The following is a 19,797-nucleotide window of genomic DNA, read 5'->3' on the forward strand; positions in this document are numbered from 1 at the left end:
CTCCAGCTTCCGTGCCGCCCGACCATCCCCCGCCCCAGGGTAGGAACAGCGGCGCCGCAGCCGGCGGGTGCCAGCAGGCAGTGACACAGGCGTGGATCCGTCACCCTCGCCCTCGCCCTCGTCCCGGCGGGGAGGGGTCTCTGAGAGAGGGGAGAATTCCAGGTCGGGGGAGGCGTCTCCACGGGCGCTGGGACGCGCCGCCAGGTGACGCGATTTCTAGGCGACCATTAATCCTTTCCATGTGGCACGGCGACGTAATAAACGGGGCGGCCGGCGACGGCGACGCTTTGTGTGGCTGCTGCGCTGGGCGCCTCTCCACAGCAGCGGACAGGCGTGTGTGGCTGCTGCGCTGGACGCCTCTCCACAGCAACGGACAGGCGTGTGTGGCTGCTGCGCTGGACGCCTCTCCACAGCAGCGGACAGGCGTGTGTGGCTGCTGCGCTGGGTGCCTCTCCACAGCAGCGGGCAGGTGTGTGTGGCTGCTGCGCTGGACGCCTCTCCACAGCAACGGACAGGCGTGTGTGGCTGCTGCGCTGGGTGCCTCTCCACAGCAGCGGACAGGCGTGTGTGGCTGCTGCGCTGGACGCCTCTCCACAGCAGCGGACAGGCGTGTGTGGGTGCTGCGCTGGGCGCCTCTCCACAGCAGCGGACAGGCGTGTGTGGCTGCTGCACTGGGTGCCTCTCCACAGCAGCGGACAGGCGTGTGTGGCTGCTGCGCTGAGCGCCTCTCCACAGCAACGGACAGGCGTGTGTGGCTGCTGCGCTGGGTGCCTCTCCACAGCAGCGGACAGGCGTGTGTGGCTGCTGCGCTGGACGCCTTTCCACAGCAGCGGACAGGCGTGTGTGGGTGCTGCGCTGGGCGCCTCTCCACAGCAGCGGACAGGCGTGTGTGGCTGCTGCACTGGGTGCCTCTCCACAGCAGCGGACAGGCGTGTGTGGCTGCTGCGCTGAGCGCCTCTCCACAGCAACGGACAGGCGTGTGTGGCTGCTGCGCTGGGTGCCTCTCCACAGCAGCGGACAGGCGTGTGTGGCTGCTGCGCTGGACGCCTCTCCACAGCAGCGGACAGGCGTGTGTGGCTGCTGCGCTGGATGCCTCTCCACAGCAGCGGACAGGCGTGTGTGGCTGCTGCGCTGGGTGCCTCTCCATAGCAGCAGACGAGCGTGCTTTGGCGGCGGCGGCGGCGGCGGCGGCCGAGCCCAGCTGCTGCAGAAGCGCCGCTCGTCGGCCGGCTGGCTGGGGCACGCTCTGTCCGGCTCATGGTGATGTCACGCACAGTCCAGCGCTGGAAGGCTGTCGTGTAGGGCCGGCTGGCTGGCAGAGGTGCGTGACGCGACTCCAGGTCCAGCCCTGCGAGCTGGAATTCGCAGGGCTCGGCGGCGACCATTAGCAAAGCGGCGCGGCGAGCCTCGGAGCTCGGCCGGACAAGCCTGGGGAGTTTGAGCGATGCCAGTCGGCTGACGCCGCACGTGTGCCCGCGCTCCACCGAGTCTGGGAGATTTCTAACCTCACCGATGACCCAGCCGCAAAAGCCGGCGCATCCGTCACCGTCCCATCGGTGCCATGGTCCCGCTCCACACAGACCACCCGGCCACGAAGCCGTCACGGAACAAACCCATCACGAGCCCGCACACGCTCCGACCGAGAGCTGAAGACTGAGAGAGCCGGGAGAAATCGTGTGTGATCCCCAGACGCCAGCGGTGCAACCGCACCTCGCCCGGGGAACAAACACCTCACAACAGGCCGGCCGCCGCCGCCGCCGGCGGCAACTGCGTCTCTCGCAGCGACGGTTCAGGCGCCACTAAATAGGTCACGCTGGCCGTTGCGTGCGCTGTGAGAACGCGTGCGGCTAAAGCGGCGCGCGGCGCGTCCGTTTCCGGTGAGTGGGCGCCACAGACAGACGTGTTGACCGGCCAGCGGTGCGTCGCTTCTGCCGCGCGTGTCGGACGCAGCCCTCCGCTGAGAGTGAAGCGTTAAGCTCTCTTTCGGCAGGGTCTCGTGCGTGTCGGCCAGGTGAGGCGATGTCCGCTTCGTGGGACGTTCATGGTACCAGCCCACCTATGAACGATGAAATGAGAGAAATCGAATAGATCGTTGATGCCCTGCACGCAACTAGTGGTCGAAAAAAAAACGTTTCTTGCGATCAGGCAGATCGCGGAGGACCGAGCCTGAACAGCGCCGGAGGATCGCCTCGAGCGGGGACCGAGCCTAAACAACGCCAGAGGATCGCCTCGAGCGGGGACCGAGCCTAAACAAGCCAGAGGATCGCCTCGAGCGGGGACCGAGCCTAAACAAGCCAGAGGATCGCCTCGAGCGGGGACCGAGCCTAAACAACGCCAGAGGATCGCCTCGAGCAGGGACCGAGCTTAAACAGCGCCAGAGGGTCGCAATGAGCGGGGACCGAGCCCAAACAACGCCAGAGGATCGCCTCGAGCGGGGACCGAGCCTAAACAAGCCAGAGGATCGCCTCGAGCGGGGACCGAGCCTAAACAAGCCAGAGGATCGCCTCGAGCGGGGACCGAGCTTAAACAACGCCGGAGGATCGCCTCGAGCGGGGACCGAGCTTAAACAACGCCAGAGGATCGCCTCGAGCGGGGACCGAGCCTAAACAACGCCAGAGGATCGCCTCGAGCGGGGACCGAGCTTAAACAGCGCCAGAGGATCGCCTCGAGCGGGGACCGAGCCTAAACAACGCCAGAGGATCGCCTCGAGCAGGGACCGAGCTTAAACAGCGCCAGAGGGTCGCAATGAGCGGGGACCGAGCCCAAACAACGCCAGAGGATCGCCTCGAGCGGGGACCGAGCCTAAACAAGCCAGAGGATCGCCTCGAGCGGGGACCGAGCCTAAACAACGCCGGAGGATCGCCTCGAGCGGGGACCGAGCTTAAACAACGCCGGAGGATCGCCTCGAGAATCGAGAGGCAGCCACGTTTGACCGCCACAGCTGTTTTCCATCTGGCCCAGCAGCCGAGCTCAGCCTGGCTGAAGTGTCGGGGACGAGACTGACGGCCGAGCACGTCTCCTCGCGGTGTGAGCGGCTGTGCGGTCGGCGCCTTCAGACCCGCCGAGCGAGTTCGGGAGACGACCGGACGCCGGCCGGCCCGGCCTGTCAGACAGCTGCCGGGCTCGGGCGGACACGGCGTCCGTCCGAACACAGCGGCGCCGCCGTCTGTCCGCTCCGAAAACGGGCCGCCGAGCGTGGCGCGGCCCGGAACAATCGCAGGCCGACGGATGTTCGACCGAGAGAAACATTAGCTTTGGACGCGCCGTCCCGGGCGGCGAGCGGGCCTAATGAAACCGCGAGCTTTAATCCGCTGAGGGCTGGCGTGCGCCGGCCGGCTGGGTAAGTGATGATGGTGGCCCGAGGTCAAACGGCCCAGTGATGAAGTCGGCGCGGTGATGGTAGCCTGGATAGCGCCTCAGCATGGCGGTAAATGGCGCTTTTGTTTGCCGAAACGGCCTCGGCGCGTCATCTGCCGACGCGACCGCACCAGCGGAGACGGGCTGGCAACAGCCGAGGCGAGGCTTGTTAGCGCGGGAAGCGGCGCACGGCGGCGCCGGCTCTGGTTTTACGGGCGCGATTCAGCAGGTGCCGTCGCTGCCGCCGCCTAATAATAATGCAATCGCGGCGATTACATCGGCATTGGAAAGGCCGTGAACGGCGGAACCGCGGAGCCGTTTTTGGGTTCACATGGCGCTGCGGCAGCGACGCGGCGGCGGCCCTGCCGCGCCGAAGGTGGCGAGGCGCGCGTGCGACCGCCGAGTGCCGCCCAGTTCCCATCCCAAGTCGCGCGACGGCCGGCCGGGCGCACCCCGTCCGCGTCGGACACGGTGACGACGCGTCCCCAGCCCGTGACGGCGGCGTCAGGGCCGGAGGGTGGAGTGCAGCGCCGGCGGGCCGGGCGCGAACAGAAGGGCGGCACCTGACGCCCATCCTCGGGGAGACTTTCGATGCTGGCCTCCAGCCGAGGGGAAAGTGACGCTGTCGCGCATCTGCCGCCACGGACGTGACGGGCAGAACGTGAGCGACTGGCCCGGGCGGTGAGCTGGCATGCGCGGCTGTCCCTGCACAACTGCCGGCGTGGTGGGGGATCAATAGCTCCGCCACGGCGGCGGCGGCGGCGAGCCTCCTCTGGCCCCGTGTCGCACCGCACGCCGCTTCTGTCACTTCCGGTCAGCTCTATTCTCGCTGCGTTCTCACATCACTTAAGACGGACAGTTATCCGGCGGCGGCGGGAGGCAGACACCAATCGTAGCGGGACGACATCATCCGTCAAAGTTTGGCCGATGCGCGGAAATTCGGGCCGGTTCTGCGTCGCGCTCCGGTCCCGATCAGCGACTGTTATCGCCCGGAGCGGTCCGCGCGACGCTGTCGGTCGCGCCTCCGTTCCGCGTCCAATGACAGTGGCGCGGCGCCGAGTAACTGCACACCGGTCTGGGAACGAAGCACTGCAGTGGCCAGTGGCCAGTGCCGCGTCACATATCTGACTTTATCCTGAGCGCCTGGTGGCGTCCAGAGAACCGGTCTGACGTCATGCAGGATGGCCGGCGCCGTCCACGGGCAGGATACCGCCGCCAGGGGACGTCATCGCAAGCGAGAGACGGCGCGGCGTCAATCCTCGAGACCAAACGCGACGCCGCTCGCCTGCCTCTGACTGCCGAGGCAAGGATTCCTTGTTTGTTCTGTGTGTAGCTTTTGACGCTCTCAATGCGGCTTCAAAACGTAAACGACGAGATACATGCTTGGCAACAAACACAGCTGTTCGCTCTATTCTGTTTTCTTTTTACGGGATCGTTTTCTTGTGCACGCACGGAAGCGGAATTGGGCTTGGGATTACAAATGTATTACAGATACCTTGCATCTCATTGCTCCGGGATTGCATCTCATTCAAGCCAGACAACAAACACTCGATCAGCCCAAACACAGCACCAGGTAATCCCCTCTATTTCATGTCTTTTCCACACCCTCTCCAAATTCGCTACCCGCATCCGCACATTGGTGGTGATCCACGGGCGGGCCACACAACGGCCGACACCACCGCGGGCGGGGGGGGGGGGGACGACCCCGCGCCGCCCTGTGCCAGGCGCCGCGGGGCGTGGGACCGCCCCGCTTCCGGACCGCCCGTCAGACGGATGTTCCGGTCTGCCGCCGCCCGGTGGCACGCGGGACCACGCCCCAGCCCCGATTGGATGGACCCCGAGTTGATAACCCCGTCCGTTTCATGCGCGACCGCCATTAATTCGGTCCGAGCCATCCGTGCAGAGCCGTCCAGCGGCGTCTCTTGTCACGTCACGGCGCGCTGGGTAGGGGCGGGGCGTGGCAAGGGGCGTGGTCAGGGGCGGGGAGCCGAGCAGGTCCAGTTCCAAAAATAAAAAATCAGCTTCTCATTTCGAATGGACTCAGAAAACATCGTGAAGCGTCCCATGACGGTTTATCTGCTTTTGGGCATCGTAACTCGCTAGAACAATGCTTCAAGTTTTAGAACATAACAGGTACACAACTCTCTATACATGCTGGTTTCATACCCGCTTTAATGCGCCGTAACTTGTTCTACCTAGTAACCATCTCCTATCTTGTTTAGTGCATTGTAACTTACTATGGCAGCTTTCTTATCTCACTAGATTTAACATCTGCCTTTTACCTTTTCCCAGGCACGCCGGTAATTCGAATAACCATCCGACCCAAGCCAGTAAGGTACTGCAACGGAATATCAAACAATCGACAACAAACGAAAGTTCCTAATCGTTGCGTACCTTCGGTAAAGGGACCCATTAATATATATATATATATATATATATATATATATATATATATATATATATATGTATGTATGTATGTATGTATGTATGTATGTATGTATGTATGTATGTATGTATGTAGGTATGTATGTATGTATGTATGTATGTATGTATGTATGTATGTATACACGTAAAAGGAGCCTCTGATCGGGCAGGACGAGAGAGCAGCATACATAACACCATGGACAAAACGCCAGACACGATTCCTGGACGGCAACATATTTGTTTCTACACCCTACAACCGGTGACACAAAGGGTCATGGCCCATAGTCTGGGGACCACTAATACAGAACACCGGTGTGTGTGTGTGTGTGCCCATGTTGATCCTGGCCCTGGCCGTGTTGATCCTGGTGCTGGTGGCATTGATCCCGTGCTGGAGGCGACGGCGGCGGCCACACGGCGCCGATCAGCCCAATATTGGGTCACCGCTTATTGTGTCTGGTCACGGTACTGAGCCGCAGCTGCCCCCGGCGGCGCAGCATCAGCGCTGACGTCATGGCGCCGGCTGGCCCTGTTCTCGTCCGCATGCGGACCAGGGGCCGGCACAGGTCACAGTTTACACGGCGGCGCCTGCATGTGGCGCCGATGCTCGGTCCGGTCCCGTTATGACCGGCTGTCACAATACGCCGGCCGACCGACAAGGCGCATTCACAATGCACATTGTGCTGGCGTCCGTCCTGGTTTGGACGGCGGCGACAGTCCAGTCCGCTTCCGGCGGCGGGGTCTGTGTGCGGCGGCGCCCTCTAGGTCGGGGCGGCGTTTCCTGGCTTTTCTCCACTCCGGGGTCGGGGAGCGGGGGCTTTTCGGTTTTTACTGACCTTGCCACCAGGTTACGACTCATGATGACCCGTTTTATAGACAGCGATTTTGAATTGGTGTTGAGGCGCTTTCCAAAAAACTGATGAGGAGCTTATTTGTATTAACATTCGTTTGCAAATGGGACATATTTAGACCACTCAATACTGACCACTGTATCCCTGTACATGCCATTTCATGCCACTTGCCCTATGCCACTAAACACAGCACGAAAAGTAACCAGACCGTAGCGAAGTGCGCGGGCCCCGGGCATGTCCTCTGCCGACTCGCCGCGTCCGTCAGCGCCAGAGGCGCCTCCGGTGCGGCGCGCCTCGCCACCCGCCGAGAAAAGTGGGCCTCTGGCGCCCCGCGCCTCACCACCTGACCCATATAGGGCGGCTGGCGCTCCCAGGGGTCAAGTTCGGGCGGGTCGGGACCGCCCGCCGCCCGGACACAGCCTTAGAGGAAGATCATGCACGCTCGGGCGCCAGCAGGCTCTCAGCAGTGCGGCGAAAGGGTCGAGTCAGCCACGGACGCCAATGTGGATGACGCAGAAAGCCGAAGTGGGCCAATCCAGGCGTGTTCTAGTGATTGCAAAGCACGTTCTTGGCACCGCTGCGCTACGAGGTCTAACAAAGGACAGTTTTCACGGAGCTTCTATGACAAGCACATCGATGTACCGACATACAACACATCGCCTACAGCTGTCGCTCTCATATTACTTGACATGAAACCAAGTGCAATAGTACTGGCAGTTGGACCCAAACGTCGTGTCATCAGAAAATGCCCACCTGTGAAAAAAGCCTGACATTGGCGGCACAAGAACCTTGCTGCTTAGTGATATGCATCGAATGTCCCATATTATGATGGATGTTGAAACCCACAACAAATACCGCAAGGGGCCGTAACTGGCACCGGCAATGCCTTAATTGTCACTGCTGGCAGTTAATTTGCCTAATGTTGATCAAGTATGATTCCACGCGGTGATGCCGATCATGAAAGACTTCGGAATCCGAGACAATCACAACGGGCATTGCTCCCCACTATCCCAGCTACAGTCTAGAAAATTCCGACGCGAGACGTTTCCTCTGGCGTCTTTGGGAGCGGAGACGCTGCCCACACCCACCGCAGTCCGCGGGCACCGCGTTTTTCATCGCGTTTTTCTCCGGCTGCGCGGGCGCATCAGCTGGCCGATCGGGACCGTATTTGGCGCGCCGGCGTGGGAGGCAATATGGCGGCGCCCACCGCGGTGCCAGCAGAGCCGCCGCGGCGGCTACGGCGGCTGCAGCTGGCTGCCGCAACCGCCGCAGCCGCCGGATGCAACAGCTGTGTCCGGGTGCGTCGACACCGCCCCAGCTGGTGCGGATCGGCAGACGCCGGCACACCGCCTGACGCCGAGACGAACGCGGCGTGCGCCGGCCCCACCGCCGGGTGGTCCACCCGCCGGCCCAGTCGGCCGCCTCCGATGAGATAATCGCCGCTAATGCCTGTTTGTTTGTTCACGGTCGCATTAGCAGCGGGAGCTGCGGCCCAGCGGTGCGCGCGTGACCTCGGTCAGCGTGACCTCCAGGCTTCCGGAGGCCGGGGCCGGCTCGGCGCGTGCACGGGAGCCGGAGGTGGCGTCGGCCCGCAGGTACGCATGATGTTGCTGCTGGAGACCATGGCAGGGGCATCAGGTGCTGAGTTCTGGCCTATGCCGAACGCAAGACATGACTTAAGTTTCCGAAAAGTGACAAACACGCCGCAAGACGCTCACTTCCGAGTCTCTCATTTGGCTTCAGCCTGATCTGAGTACGCGGCGCTGATCGACTCCGTCACTGTCAGTCTGACCGTGGCTCGAGGCCTCCTCTCAGGCCGCGCCAGCCCGCGCTCCGCCGCTGCTGGTCCAGCTCGCGCCCGCACCGGGCCTCGGGAGCTCGGCCGCGGCGCCCCTCCCGGCGGCCCGGTCCACCGTGACGCTGGCCGGGCCGAGACGCCGCCGTGGGAACCGCCTGCAGAGCGCGCGTGACGCGTCACTTCCGGTTCGGTCAACGACACGGCGCGCGCCGCGGTCGGGTCACGACCCGGGCTGTTTGTTGCTGGGGAGGCGCGCCGGAGCGGGTGCGGACAGTCGTGACGAGAGAGCACCCTCTAGTCTCAGGTGTCGGCTGGTCAGGTCAGCTGATACGCCGCCAAGAGCGTGTGTGTTTAGTTTGGTAATAGCAGCGGTGGTGCGGGCTTATAAAAACTCTGTGGCCGTCGATACCAGAGCTCGTACCGTGATCTTTTTACTGATCACTGCCACGTGCTTCGAACAAAAAGCTCGGGCCATGCCAGAGGGCACGAATGCACCCAGCGGCGCGTGAAGCGACCATAAACCCAGTTAGTCAACACTACTATACAATCAGAGCCGTGTGGCCTCGCCTGGCAGAGCTCTCGCGTTTCAGTCATTGAGCGTCGTCAGGCATGTCGCCTTGGACACGCCTCGACAAAGGAAGGCTTGGAGTGCCAGAGACTTTTCCAATCTGGCGAATAGGTCTGCGACACTTGAGCGCACTGCCAGCACCGGCGGAATCACAGAATCGGTGGCATAAAACCAGCCAACCACAGCCAGCGCGGCCACCAGATCGCGATCACGTGAGGGCCGCGGCCAGCGACCAGCTCACACCAGCAAGGCGGCCGCCCAGCGCGCCGGCCGCTGCGTCGTTTTCACCTGCCGGACGCGCTCAGCTGATGTCTGACAATGGCGTGCGTGACGTCACCGGTCCGGGTCCAGACACGAGCCATCGACGCGGCGCATGCACCGGCGGCGGAGCGAGCGACGCTTGCGTAACGGCCGCACCGAGCGCGTGGGCGACGCGGCCGACAGCCGTCCCAGGCGGTGGTGGGGACACGTCCATGTGTGGCGGCGGCGTGACGTGGCCGACAGCCGTCCCAGGCGGTGGTGGGGACACGTCCATGTGTGGCGGCGGCGTGACCGTCCCAGGCGTGGTGGGGACACGTCCATGTGTGGCGGCGGCGTGACGTGGCCGACAGCCGTCCCAGGCGGTGGTGGGGACACGTCCATGTGTGGCGGCGGCGTGACGTGGCCGACAGCCGTCCCAGGCGGTGGTGGGGACACGTCCATGTGTGGCGGCGGCGTGACGTGGCCGACAGCCGTCCCAGGCGGTGGTGGGGACACGTCCATGTGTGGCGGCGGCGTGAGGCGTTACCAGGTCGTGATGCGTCGCCAGCTACTGGCAGTAAATCTTATCTAAAACAACGCGTGTCTGTGGTGATTTGGGACGGATTTCCGAGCATCGTGGTACCTTTGGACCATATTGCAGCTTTGTGTATAGAAAACACAAATATTGAAATGAACATAAAACCAGTGAGCAACCGCGTAATGTAACCAAATCGTTCAGGTGCAGGCAGCATGGAGATTCGAACCATCTGACTCTCGAGAGCAGCGTTCAGTTAATGCGGAACTAGTCACCACGACAATGTAGCTGAACTATTCTCCACGCTAGCCGCCGTAATGCAGGCAACATTCCCGAGGACATAAGTGGGCGAGGACATAAGTGCGACATCGCTCCGCAATCCAATGGCCAAGGCTGCATTTACAAGAAAGTTATAACGCCAAGGATTCAACATCCAAGCCCAAAGATGTAAGGATTTCGGGACGATGGCCTTGACGTTTTGCTGTCTGAAAGACATCATAGATAGTTTCGGAGTCCACAACGACATCACCAAATACCTTCTGAGGATGGCTGCAAAAAACATATGTCACGGGGAACAAGTGTGATGGTGGTGACAGCATAAAGCACGCTTTAATGCTAATGCTTTGTCACATGACCATGACCGCTGTTTATTGACAGTCATTCAATCGTCGGTTAACAGAGCAGATTGAATTACAGAATGGATGTAATATTCGAAAGTCACCACCTTCCATGACTAGGAAGCGCGCAGTCATCTTGGTGCAAAAACGTGGGCCAGGGGAGCAGACGACCTCCCTTGGGAACTTCGGCCTCCTTGCAAACTCCCGAAGGGCGCCTGCATTAAAATTTTGAGTGCTTGTCTTGAAAACATGACATGCGTGAATGATGAAGAAGCTTCTCGTGACACCCCCAGAAACATCTAGGGACCCTGGGTTGGATGAGAATGCCTTGTTGATCTGAAATGCGCCCGCCCCCCCCCCCCCCCTTTGCGTGAACAATCGCGAATTAAGCCCGGTAAGCAGATCTCGATTGGAAAACTCAGTGAAACCGGTCAGCTTCAACATCAATTGGTAGCAATTGGCAAAGCTGTAGGAAGCATGCAATGCCGATCGCTATCGCATATGGAAAACCTGGTAAAATGTAAGAAGAAACAGCTTACAATGTTGACATTTCAATGCTGAAGAACTAAGTCGAGCCTGAGCACATGCATGCTGTTCACGCAACAACTCTCCATCTCTTGACATGATATTACGACAATGGTACCTGCAAGCCACATAATCGGCTTTATGACGGTCTTCAAACATACATGCATCTGTCCCCTCATTCATTACACGGTCCGGAGCCAAGCAATCTCTACAACAATGCCCAGGGTACATGCCGTGCGGAGCAATTTGCGCAGTCTAGTGTGCAATTCCCGGCGTGATGTGGACTGAAGTCAATGCGACCGACAACATGAGGCACTCCTGAAGGTCACAGCACGGAGTTGCTAATGACGCATGCATGCTAACATGCCATGCATGCCGTGTGGCCGTCATGGAAGGAGTCCTGTCCGTCACTGCCACATAGAGCCAGCTTCGCCCCGATCCAGAGCCACACAAACCACAAACACACCCACCGTCCATCCGCCTGGCCGGGACAGCTGAGAGGCCACTGTGGAAATGTACACGTCCCATCCTGTCCCTCCGGCAGTGGGAGAGTGCAGAGTGCTGCGATCACGCGGGGAGGCCTGGTTGCTGTCCGCACTGATCATGGGCCGGGACATGGCGGCATTGCCACGGCCAGTATCTGCCGCGGCTTCCCTGACAGCGCCGGTGAGTCTTGCTGGCCGCGGACGGCACCGCTCCCAGCAGGACAGCGGGACGGGCACTCCCATCCCACCGATGGCAGAACGCCATGTCAACGCGCCGGACCCATGCCTTGGACCGGATGGCAGGGGACGGCGGTGCCCGGCCGGCTGTGACGGCACTCCATCAGGGGAGCGGCGCACCAGGGACGGAGCCAGCCAAGGGTAAAGAAACGCCGGTCCACCGCCAGGCTCATTTGTACCATCTCAAGGTCATAGCTCGGTTTCCGCTCCCTGGATCAGATCTGAGGCGGCGTTGCCGTCCGTCCTCACAGCCCTGCCCAGACTCCCTGGATCAGATCTGAGGCAGCGTTGCCGTCCGTCCTCACAGCCCTGCCCAGAGTCCCTGGCGCAAAATGACCACAGTAGTCGGCGCGCCCTAAAACTCCAATCAACAACAGAGTCCGTGGCTCCGACTCCCTAGCCGCCCGCCTGTAGCCGTCCCTGCCGATCGGCCGCGTTCCTCCGGCCGGCCGGCCGCCTAATGGGACACCCCGGTCGGAGTAAACAAGCCCGTGGCCTCCGCCAGCCGGCGCCACCCGTGACCGCATCCGCACTGCTGCTGGGTTGTGACGCGAGCGATCGCCGCCTAACCCATGGGGAGGGGGCGCCGGCCGCGCTCAGGGCCGAGCAGGGCGGGGTCGGCAGCGCGGTGGTGGAGCGGATCGCTCCGGCCACATCGGAGCGGAGGGCTCCGGCTGTGCCGGTGCGCGTCCGGTGAACGTCCGATGCAGACGGAGACTCGGCAGCCGGCGCCGCGCCACGACTGTCACGAAGGCCGGCGGCGGGGTGCGACGACGCCAGTAACAAAACGGTCACAGCCAGGCCGCGCCGCTCGCAGCAAATCACATTTCGCACGCAATCGCCGCCGGTGTCCGGGCGCGGCGCCGGCGCGCGACGGCAGCGCCGTGGTGCGGCTCGTGACGCGAAGTGACGCTCCGGCAGCCGGGCGGGACGGTGGGTCGTCACGCACGGGGGTGGCGGCTGCCCCAGAGCCGCGCACCACTGCCGGAGCGGGTTCACCCGGCCGGCCACAGGGGCGGCACCAGCCGCCGCGGACGGTGGGGCTTGGCGGGGCACGCTAAGTGTCAGCACGTGCGGACAAGGGTCAGTCGATCACGTCCACAAATGATGCAGCTCAATATCGTCTCGACTTGAAATTGCAGGTTGCAACTTACCCCGCCCCCTGCGGAGTTTCGAGCATGCAGCGTTCTCGCCGCCGGGGCGCGGAGCTCGACCTTCTACCAGCCTGCCACTTCACCCCGGCCTTGAGATGCATCTCGCGCGAGACGGGAGACGGCGACGCAGGGTCAGATGCATCGAACAGCGGAGACCCGAACCCGGAACAGCAGGGTAGCACCTTCGCTCCAAGCCGGCCCGAGAGGACACGTCCCCAGGCGGTGCAGCGCGGCAGAGGTGAAGGAGTCGGTCGAGACAGTCCTGTCGGCCTCTGCGGCGGCCATTGCGAAAACCAGGTACATGGATTACACGCCAGCTGACCGCGTGCCCGCCCACCTCTGACGCGCTACTGAGCTGGCCAGCGCGTGGGCCACCTGATGACCGGGCAGCTGAGCCGGCCAGTGTGGAGGATACCTGATGACCCTGTCACTGAGCCGGCCAGCGCGGAGGCCACCTGATGACCCCGCAGCTGAGCCGGCCAGCGCGGAGGCCACCTGATAACCCCGCAGCTGAGCCAGCCAGCGCGGATGCCACCTGATGACCCCGAAGCTGACCCGGCCAGTGCGGATGCCACCTGATGACCCCGCAGCTGACCTGGCCAGCGTGTGGGCCACCTGATGACCCCGCAGCTGAGCCTGCCAGCGCGTGAGCCGCCTGATGACACCGCAGCTGACCCGGCCAGCGCGGAGGCCACTTGATGACCCCGCAGCTGATCCGGCCAGCACGGGGGCCACCTGATGACCCCGCAGCTGACCCGGCCAGCGCGGAGGCCACCTGATGACCCCGCGGTTGACCCGGCAAACAGAAGTCACCTCATGATCCCGCAGCTGAGCCGGCCAGCGCGGAGGCTACCTGATGACCCCGCGGCTGACCCGGCCAGCGCGTGGGCCACCTGATGACCCCACCGCTGACCCAGCAAACGGAGGCCACCTGATGACGCCACAGCGCTCGCGTCATGTTCGGCCAGCCGCAAGGACGTCATCACGGACAGAAAAAGGGCCGCCCTCGGCGGCGGCGGCGCGTCGTGACGCCGCCGCCGCCCGCCGTCACGTCTCACGAGCCTCCGTGACCGGCGAGCGGGCGCGCGTCACGGACCTGACCCGCGCCGCAGATCGGGACCGATCGGTGCGAGTACACGGAGCGTGCTGCGCACGGGCTCGCCGACGAGCCGAGACCGGCCGAACCCGAGCGTTTTACGAGGTGACGTAACATGACGCGCGTGTCTATCGCTGGAGGAGCTCCGGTCCGACGGCACGCCGCTGCGCCGGCACATCGGCGACGTGGGAACCATGGACGGCATTCGTCGGCGGCTTCTGCCCGCTCATTATACACTAATTAGGGCCTATTTCGGCACGGCTGCTGAGAGCAGGATATGTGTCGGGATGACGTATCGTGTCGGCTCGGATGGAGCCCTCGGTTGTCGCTGTGAGGCCCGGTTCTCGTCATGACCCCGGCACCGTTAGCTGACTCAGCGCCGTCAGACCGATGGTGATTGGCCGTAGCGTACCGCACGCCGCGTCGCTCGCCGATCATCACGTGTCATCACCGTCGCACGCCACATCGCCCTCATCATAACCCATCACGCCACCTGAGCGATCATCTCGTTCGCCGTGCCGCCGCGTGCACCTGACCGACACCGCCAGCCGGTGTCAGGCGTCGAGTGTCAGGGCAATCCCCGACGCCGCGCCCGGCTGCTCGCCGGGTTTTCCGCGCCGGCCCGACCAAGCCCGCCAGCCGCCGGCCCGGCGTTGCACCATCGTCAAGTCGGCGCGGCACGGTGCACCGGCGGCCGGGCCGGACGCCCTTGGCCGCCATCCAGCTGTGACCTGTCGCGTGCAACGGCGGCGCACGCGGCGCGGCGAGACGAGAGCGGCGCGGCGCGCGCGGCGTGGTGCCATGGCGCGGTGAGAGCGCCAGGGGCCGCGTCCCGTTGTGCCGGTTGTACCCAGTAACGGTTTCGACTTGAGCATGATGCGGCCTCTCGGTAGGTCAGTATTTGCCTCTTATCAGTGTAGCTAATAATAATTTGACCAGCATCGACCTCTGAACGGCTGAAAATCGCTGTGCCAGCAGTTCTCACAAAAAGACTGCCCAGCTCCCGAGACAATAGGCAGGTAGGCAGAGAGGCAGACAGAAAAACAGACACACACACAGACAGGCAGAAGCGGACAAACAGACAAATAAACTCACCAATAGACATGCCGACAGACAGAGAGACAAAGGGAGCGGACTGGGTGCCGCTGTCCTTGTCGCTGACGTCACGCTGGCATAATGACGCACTGAGAAATAGCCTTGACGTGCGGCGCCCGGCCGCTGGGTGGGGCCCTGCTCGACCCAGCTCTTTGCCTCTGACTCATAACCGGTCCCGGAGCCAGGTAGGCGTTCGAGAAGGCTTGGGCACTGGTGGCAGGGCGGCCATGGTGCCACTGTGGGGCGCTATACCGCGCTGGACCGGTGGGGCACCACGTCTGTACGGTGCTGACTACCGGCTCGTTCACAAAGGTAAAGGCAATTGAAGCAGGTGGCGGCGTGGAGGCGGCGGGAACATCATCAGCTCGGATATCACCGGCCAGATCCAGACCAAGTAAAAGCCGAATTAATCACGCGTTATCAGACTCGCGGCGAAAGCCTCTTCTCTGGACAGCACGCGCCCAGCCATTCGGCCGCCGTAGGCCACCAAGCCGGAAACGGTCGCTCCCACGCCAGCACACCCAGTGAAACGGCTTGCCCGGCCGCCAGGCCGGCAGGCGCAGCGGCGAGCCGCTCTGACCAACTTTCCGGCCGGATCGGTGCTGGGCGGCTGAGTGCGCGCGCGCGCCCGCCGCGCCCGGCCGTGCCGTGCGTGGGGCGCCGCGGCGGCACGCAGCGGGACGTGGGAGCGGCCGCCGGCCAGGGCCCGGGCGTTTACACTGGTGACCGCGCCGCCGGTCGGGGCCCGGTCGGTTACACTGGTGACCGCGGCACGCGGCCTGCCGGTAGGCGGCAGCAACGCTCGGGGAATGCGGGGCTTTGTAAAGCCTCGCGGGGCCATTAACAGTGGTGACGTGCCGACCATATGTTCGCCGACAAAGGTGGTACCATATGCAAGTCTAACCTTGCGTATTTGAGTTGTTCAGTGACAGAATGGACTCCATGCTTTTGTGTGCAGATGAAAGATCTACATGAACTGGTCAGAGCCGAGGCTTCGCCTTCGCAGCGCACGTCGCGCCGCATAACAGTGTAGCCAGATGAAGGCATCTGCTAGAGACAATGACATGTGAGTGAGACAGCTTGGGATACCGTAATACCTACATGTAAAGTTCTGCGTACGGCTAAAGACGTTGAGAATAAAGGCCTAACAAAGCTCCGTCTAATCACGGTACGCATCCGTTAGCCGTACACTAATTACAATAATGAAATGACAGATTTCGACGCTACTTGGAAACCCTTTCAAATGGCTTACTCACATAGTGTTAATGCGATGAGGTGAGTTAAGATAATTAGTGTGACATTAAGCATTGGGCATGTGTTAATGCTATCTGTCTGCATTCCTGGGTTAACAGCTCAGCTTGTGTCCATTTTGAGCCAGTCCGTATCTCCATTTTGAGCTTGTGCATATCGCACGTATCGAATTTCCGCCACGTATAGAATCGGCTCCCGTCCATTGCAATGGGCGCATTGCACTGCAATAGATCAATGCATCGGTATTGCTACAGTTTTTCAGATGACATTAGACCAGATGCGGTACAATTTGAAATGTGTGCCACTGGGTGTCAATGGGTACCACCAGGTGCCACTGGGTGCCACTGGGTGCCACTGGGCGCCACTGGGTACCACTGGGTGTCACTGGGTGCTACTGGGTGTCACAGTTATGCCGATTCCTTGGTCAGACTTCAGAGTGTGTGATTCAAGCCGCGAACCTGGAACATGTCGGCGCTTGGTGCTTGGGAACCGACTATAATCTACACCACCTATAGTTAGCTTTGTATATTCGCTGACACGAATTTTGCATGACAAAGAATCTGGGTAACTGCGCGAAGCTTATCTTAGCCTTTATCCTTCGGGCTGCATTTGATGTTCAGCAAAGATACCCCCGGGTAGGATAGCCCCGGATGTATGAAGATACCCCCGGGCAGGATATTCCCGGATATATAAAGATACCCCCGGACAGGATCCGTAAACACCAAGATTGCGCATAACCTTGTAAGACCAAGGATGCAGCGGTGAGCCGATATTTACACCAGAGGTTAGATCCAGTTCTCAACCAAACAGCAGAGCGAACTAGACGCTAGAGCCTCTCTGAAGCCCCCCGGCATGTCGTCAGTTCGCAAACAGGACAGAACGGCTGCTGCATGCTCCAGCGAGAGGCGCGCCGTTCGCTCCGCCGGCGCCCGTCGCGACCCGCCGCAGCTGTGCCGGAGTCGACGACGTGTTCGATGACGGATCGTCGCGCCAGTTGGTCGCGCGCGCGCCGCACCTATGTGATCGAATCGAGGACGGCTAGGAGGGTTATGCGGTCGCACGCCGGGCACATTGATTATTGCGCTGCCGCGGCCTGGACGGCTCAGCCAGCGCGACGAGTCGGAGAAATCGACGCGTTCGGAGAGGGCGATCCATCGCGCTCGGCCTGATGCCGTCTGGCGGCCACACCGCCGGTCCACAGCACGTGATGGATGGCGGCGCGTCTGTCGGCGACGCAGGCGTGAGAAGGGAAACTTGCACTTCGAGGTGACTCCGGGGCGCATCTCCCGACAGCGCTCCGACGAATCCGTCGGCACGCATAGCGCCGGCACATGGGCCGGCCGCTGGTGAGGCCCCGCCAGCTGGAGCCGGCAGCCCGCCGCCGCGGCTCCACCGCTCCCATTAACCCATTTGCGGACGAGGCGAGGTCACGGCGCGCGGTTGGCACGCACGGGGCAGCGCAGGGCGAGCGCCGCCACGCACGGCGAGACCGCGCGGCCTGGTACTGGCCCAAAACCCCGGGAGACAGACGTTTGCGAAACGACGCTATCCCGGATCGCATGCGATCCGATCCGATATCCCAGTGCGGCATTCGGCATTCTGTCGTAATGGTGCAATCGGCGGCATTTGCGAAACGGCCCCAATCGCGGCATCTGGGCTGGCCGTTGCCGATCGCCGGCTATCCCGGGATTACGCGGTGGTGACCGCCGAGGCGGAGCTAATGACAGTGCGGTCACCCGCACCGTCTCAGACGAAACACCGCCGCCCAACAGCGCATTGTTCCGCCGCGCCGATTGCTCAACGACAATAAATGGCGTCCGGCGCGTTCCGAGGAGCGCCGCCTTCCCCGAGACGTGGAGAAGAGGCACTCGTGCTCTGACGTCCTCATCTCAAGCGCACTTTCTCCCAGCGGAAGCCAGGGTGATGCTCGACACGATGCCAACGCGACCCCGAGTAGAGTCGTGACGCTCGCGGTTCACCAAGCCAAAAGTGAAATTGACCGCCGAGACAGATCGACATCGGACGTTCCGCCGCTGACCCGGCCTGCTGACCCCCGACCGGATCGAAAACCCGGCGCCATTGTGGTCCCTTCCCGGCCGACACGTCGCGATTATGCCGGCGCTATGGCGGACGCCAGTGGCCTGGTCCGCGCGGGCTTAAGCAGCCGCACCCGCCTCAACAGCTGTGCCCGCCTCGTCAGCCACGTCGGCCCCTTGAGCCGCGTCTGCCTTAGGGCCACGTCTGCCCCGCGAGCCACGTCTGCCTCGTGAGCCACCTCTGCCTCGTGAGCCACGTCTGCCTCGTGAGCCACCTCTGCTTCGTGAGCCACGTCTGCCCCGCAAGTCACGTCTGCCTCGTGAATCCGCCTGCCTCGCGTTGTTCGCCTGTCGAGACCGACTCACGAGAACGACTCGACTGATGGACTCGAAAGACCGGATCCCCCCCCCCCCCCGGCGGCGAAATACAGAGCAACGAGGTTATCCACTGACGCAGCGGGAGTGCGTAAGCCCCTGGACCTGTCCGGACCGAGGCCGCTCGGCCGGAAAGCTCAGCAGGACTACCAGCTGTCGCAAGTCTAATGAATTCGTGAGAAGTTGTGCGCGGGGCCAATACTAGAAATTATAGGGCGTATTTCATGCTGTGAGTCTGAGAATAGTTTTGTCCCAGCGTGAGCCTCGCGTGCAGGCCGCATTGATCTGATCGGCCGCCCCCTGCCTGCGGGAAAGGTCAAGGCCACCGCTATCGGTGGTGGGTGACTTGACTTTGTCTGTAATGGAGCCTCATTCACCAGCGCATGCCACGTGAACCCTTCATTGACATGATAACTGCACGCTCATCCTTGAAACAAAAGTAAACTCAGCCTGAAAACTATAATCATTGGGGCGTTACGTCCAATCGACTGCCACAGTCATTTCGAGCCCTCATTTGGTAATATGTATATACGGTAATCGTGTGGCAGGGTCTCGAGCCCTGGACGGACAGCTCCGGAACGGCCGAGCCCCTTAATCACTGTACCACCATCGCCCGAACCCCCTGAGGACTGACGACTTAACTCCAGAGTAAGAGCCACTGATCCGCCGTAACGTTTGACCAATGTGATAGCGATTACAATGGAGTGGACCATCACGACTTGGCCACAATTTCGCATGTTCCCATACACCGCGAGTATGATTTTCCTGTCCTGAGACATGACCCACGAACAGCTTGGCATTCGACCTCCCCGACAAGAGAGGCGTCGGACAACAGGTCACCTTGTGTACTTTTTGCGGCCTGCCCTGCAAATATAACTTCAGATTTTAACGCTAGGTCTTTGATGATGTCTAGCAAAAATGGTCTCAATAAGTCCAAATTACCGTTGAAAGCCCCCCCCCCCCCCATTCTTGAAAGTGACGTCCTAGCCAAAGGCACCCCCAATCGCTTGTTTCGACCGTCAGAGGCCCCCAAAGGTCGGCGCCTGCGCCCGCCGCCTGGAAAGGCGGGCGCCACGCCTGAAGTGGGACGCCATGCCGGTCGCCAGGCGCTCGCTGACACGTAGACACAGACTGCCACTGATACTCGGACAGAGCC

General features: G+C 61.9%; 1 protein-coding gene across 2 annotated transcripts in view; it reads right to left on the reverse strand.

Moving 5' to 3' along the window:
* The window catches only part of LOC119110562 (bicaudal D-related protein homolog), a 49,239-nt gene that overhangs the window by 17,008 nt on the left and 12,434 nt on the right, over window positions 1–19,797 (reverse strand). The window contains exon 1 of one of the 2 annotated variants that reach the window (XM_037234440.1): window positions 11,383–11,660. The exons of the other annotated variant lie outside the window; for it this stretch is intronic. Coding sequence (XP_037090335.1) covers window positions 11,383–11,640 — 258 coding nt within the window. The 5' untranslated portion in view covers window positions 11,641–11,660. Of the gene's footprint in view, window positions 1–11,382; window positions 11,661–19,797 lie in introns of those variants that run through there. 2 annotated transcript variants of the gene reach the window in all.

This window comes from Pollicipes pollicipes, unplaced genomic scaffold (genome assembly GCF_011947565.3).
Source record: "Pollicipes pollicipes isolate AB1234 unplaced genomic scaffold, Ppol_2.1 Scaffold_7231;HRSCAF=8579_pilon_pilon_pilon, whole genome shotgun sequence".
NCBI lineage: Eukaryota > Metazoa > Arthropoda > Thecostraca > Pollicipedomorpha > Pollicipedidae > Pollicipes > Pollicipes pollicipes.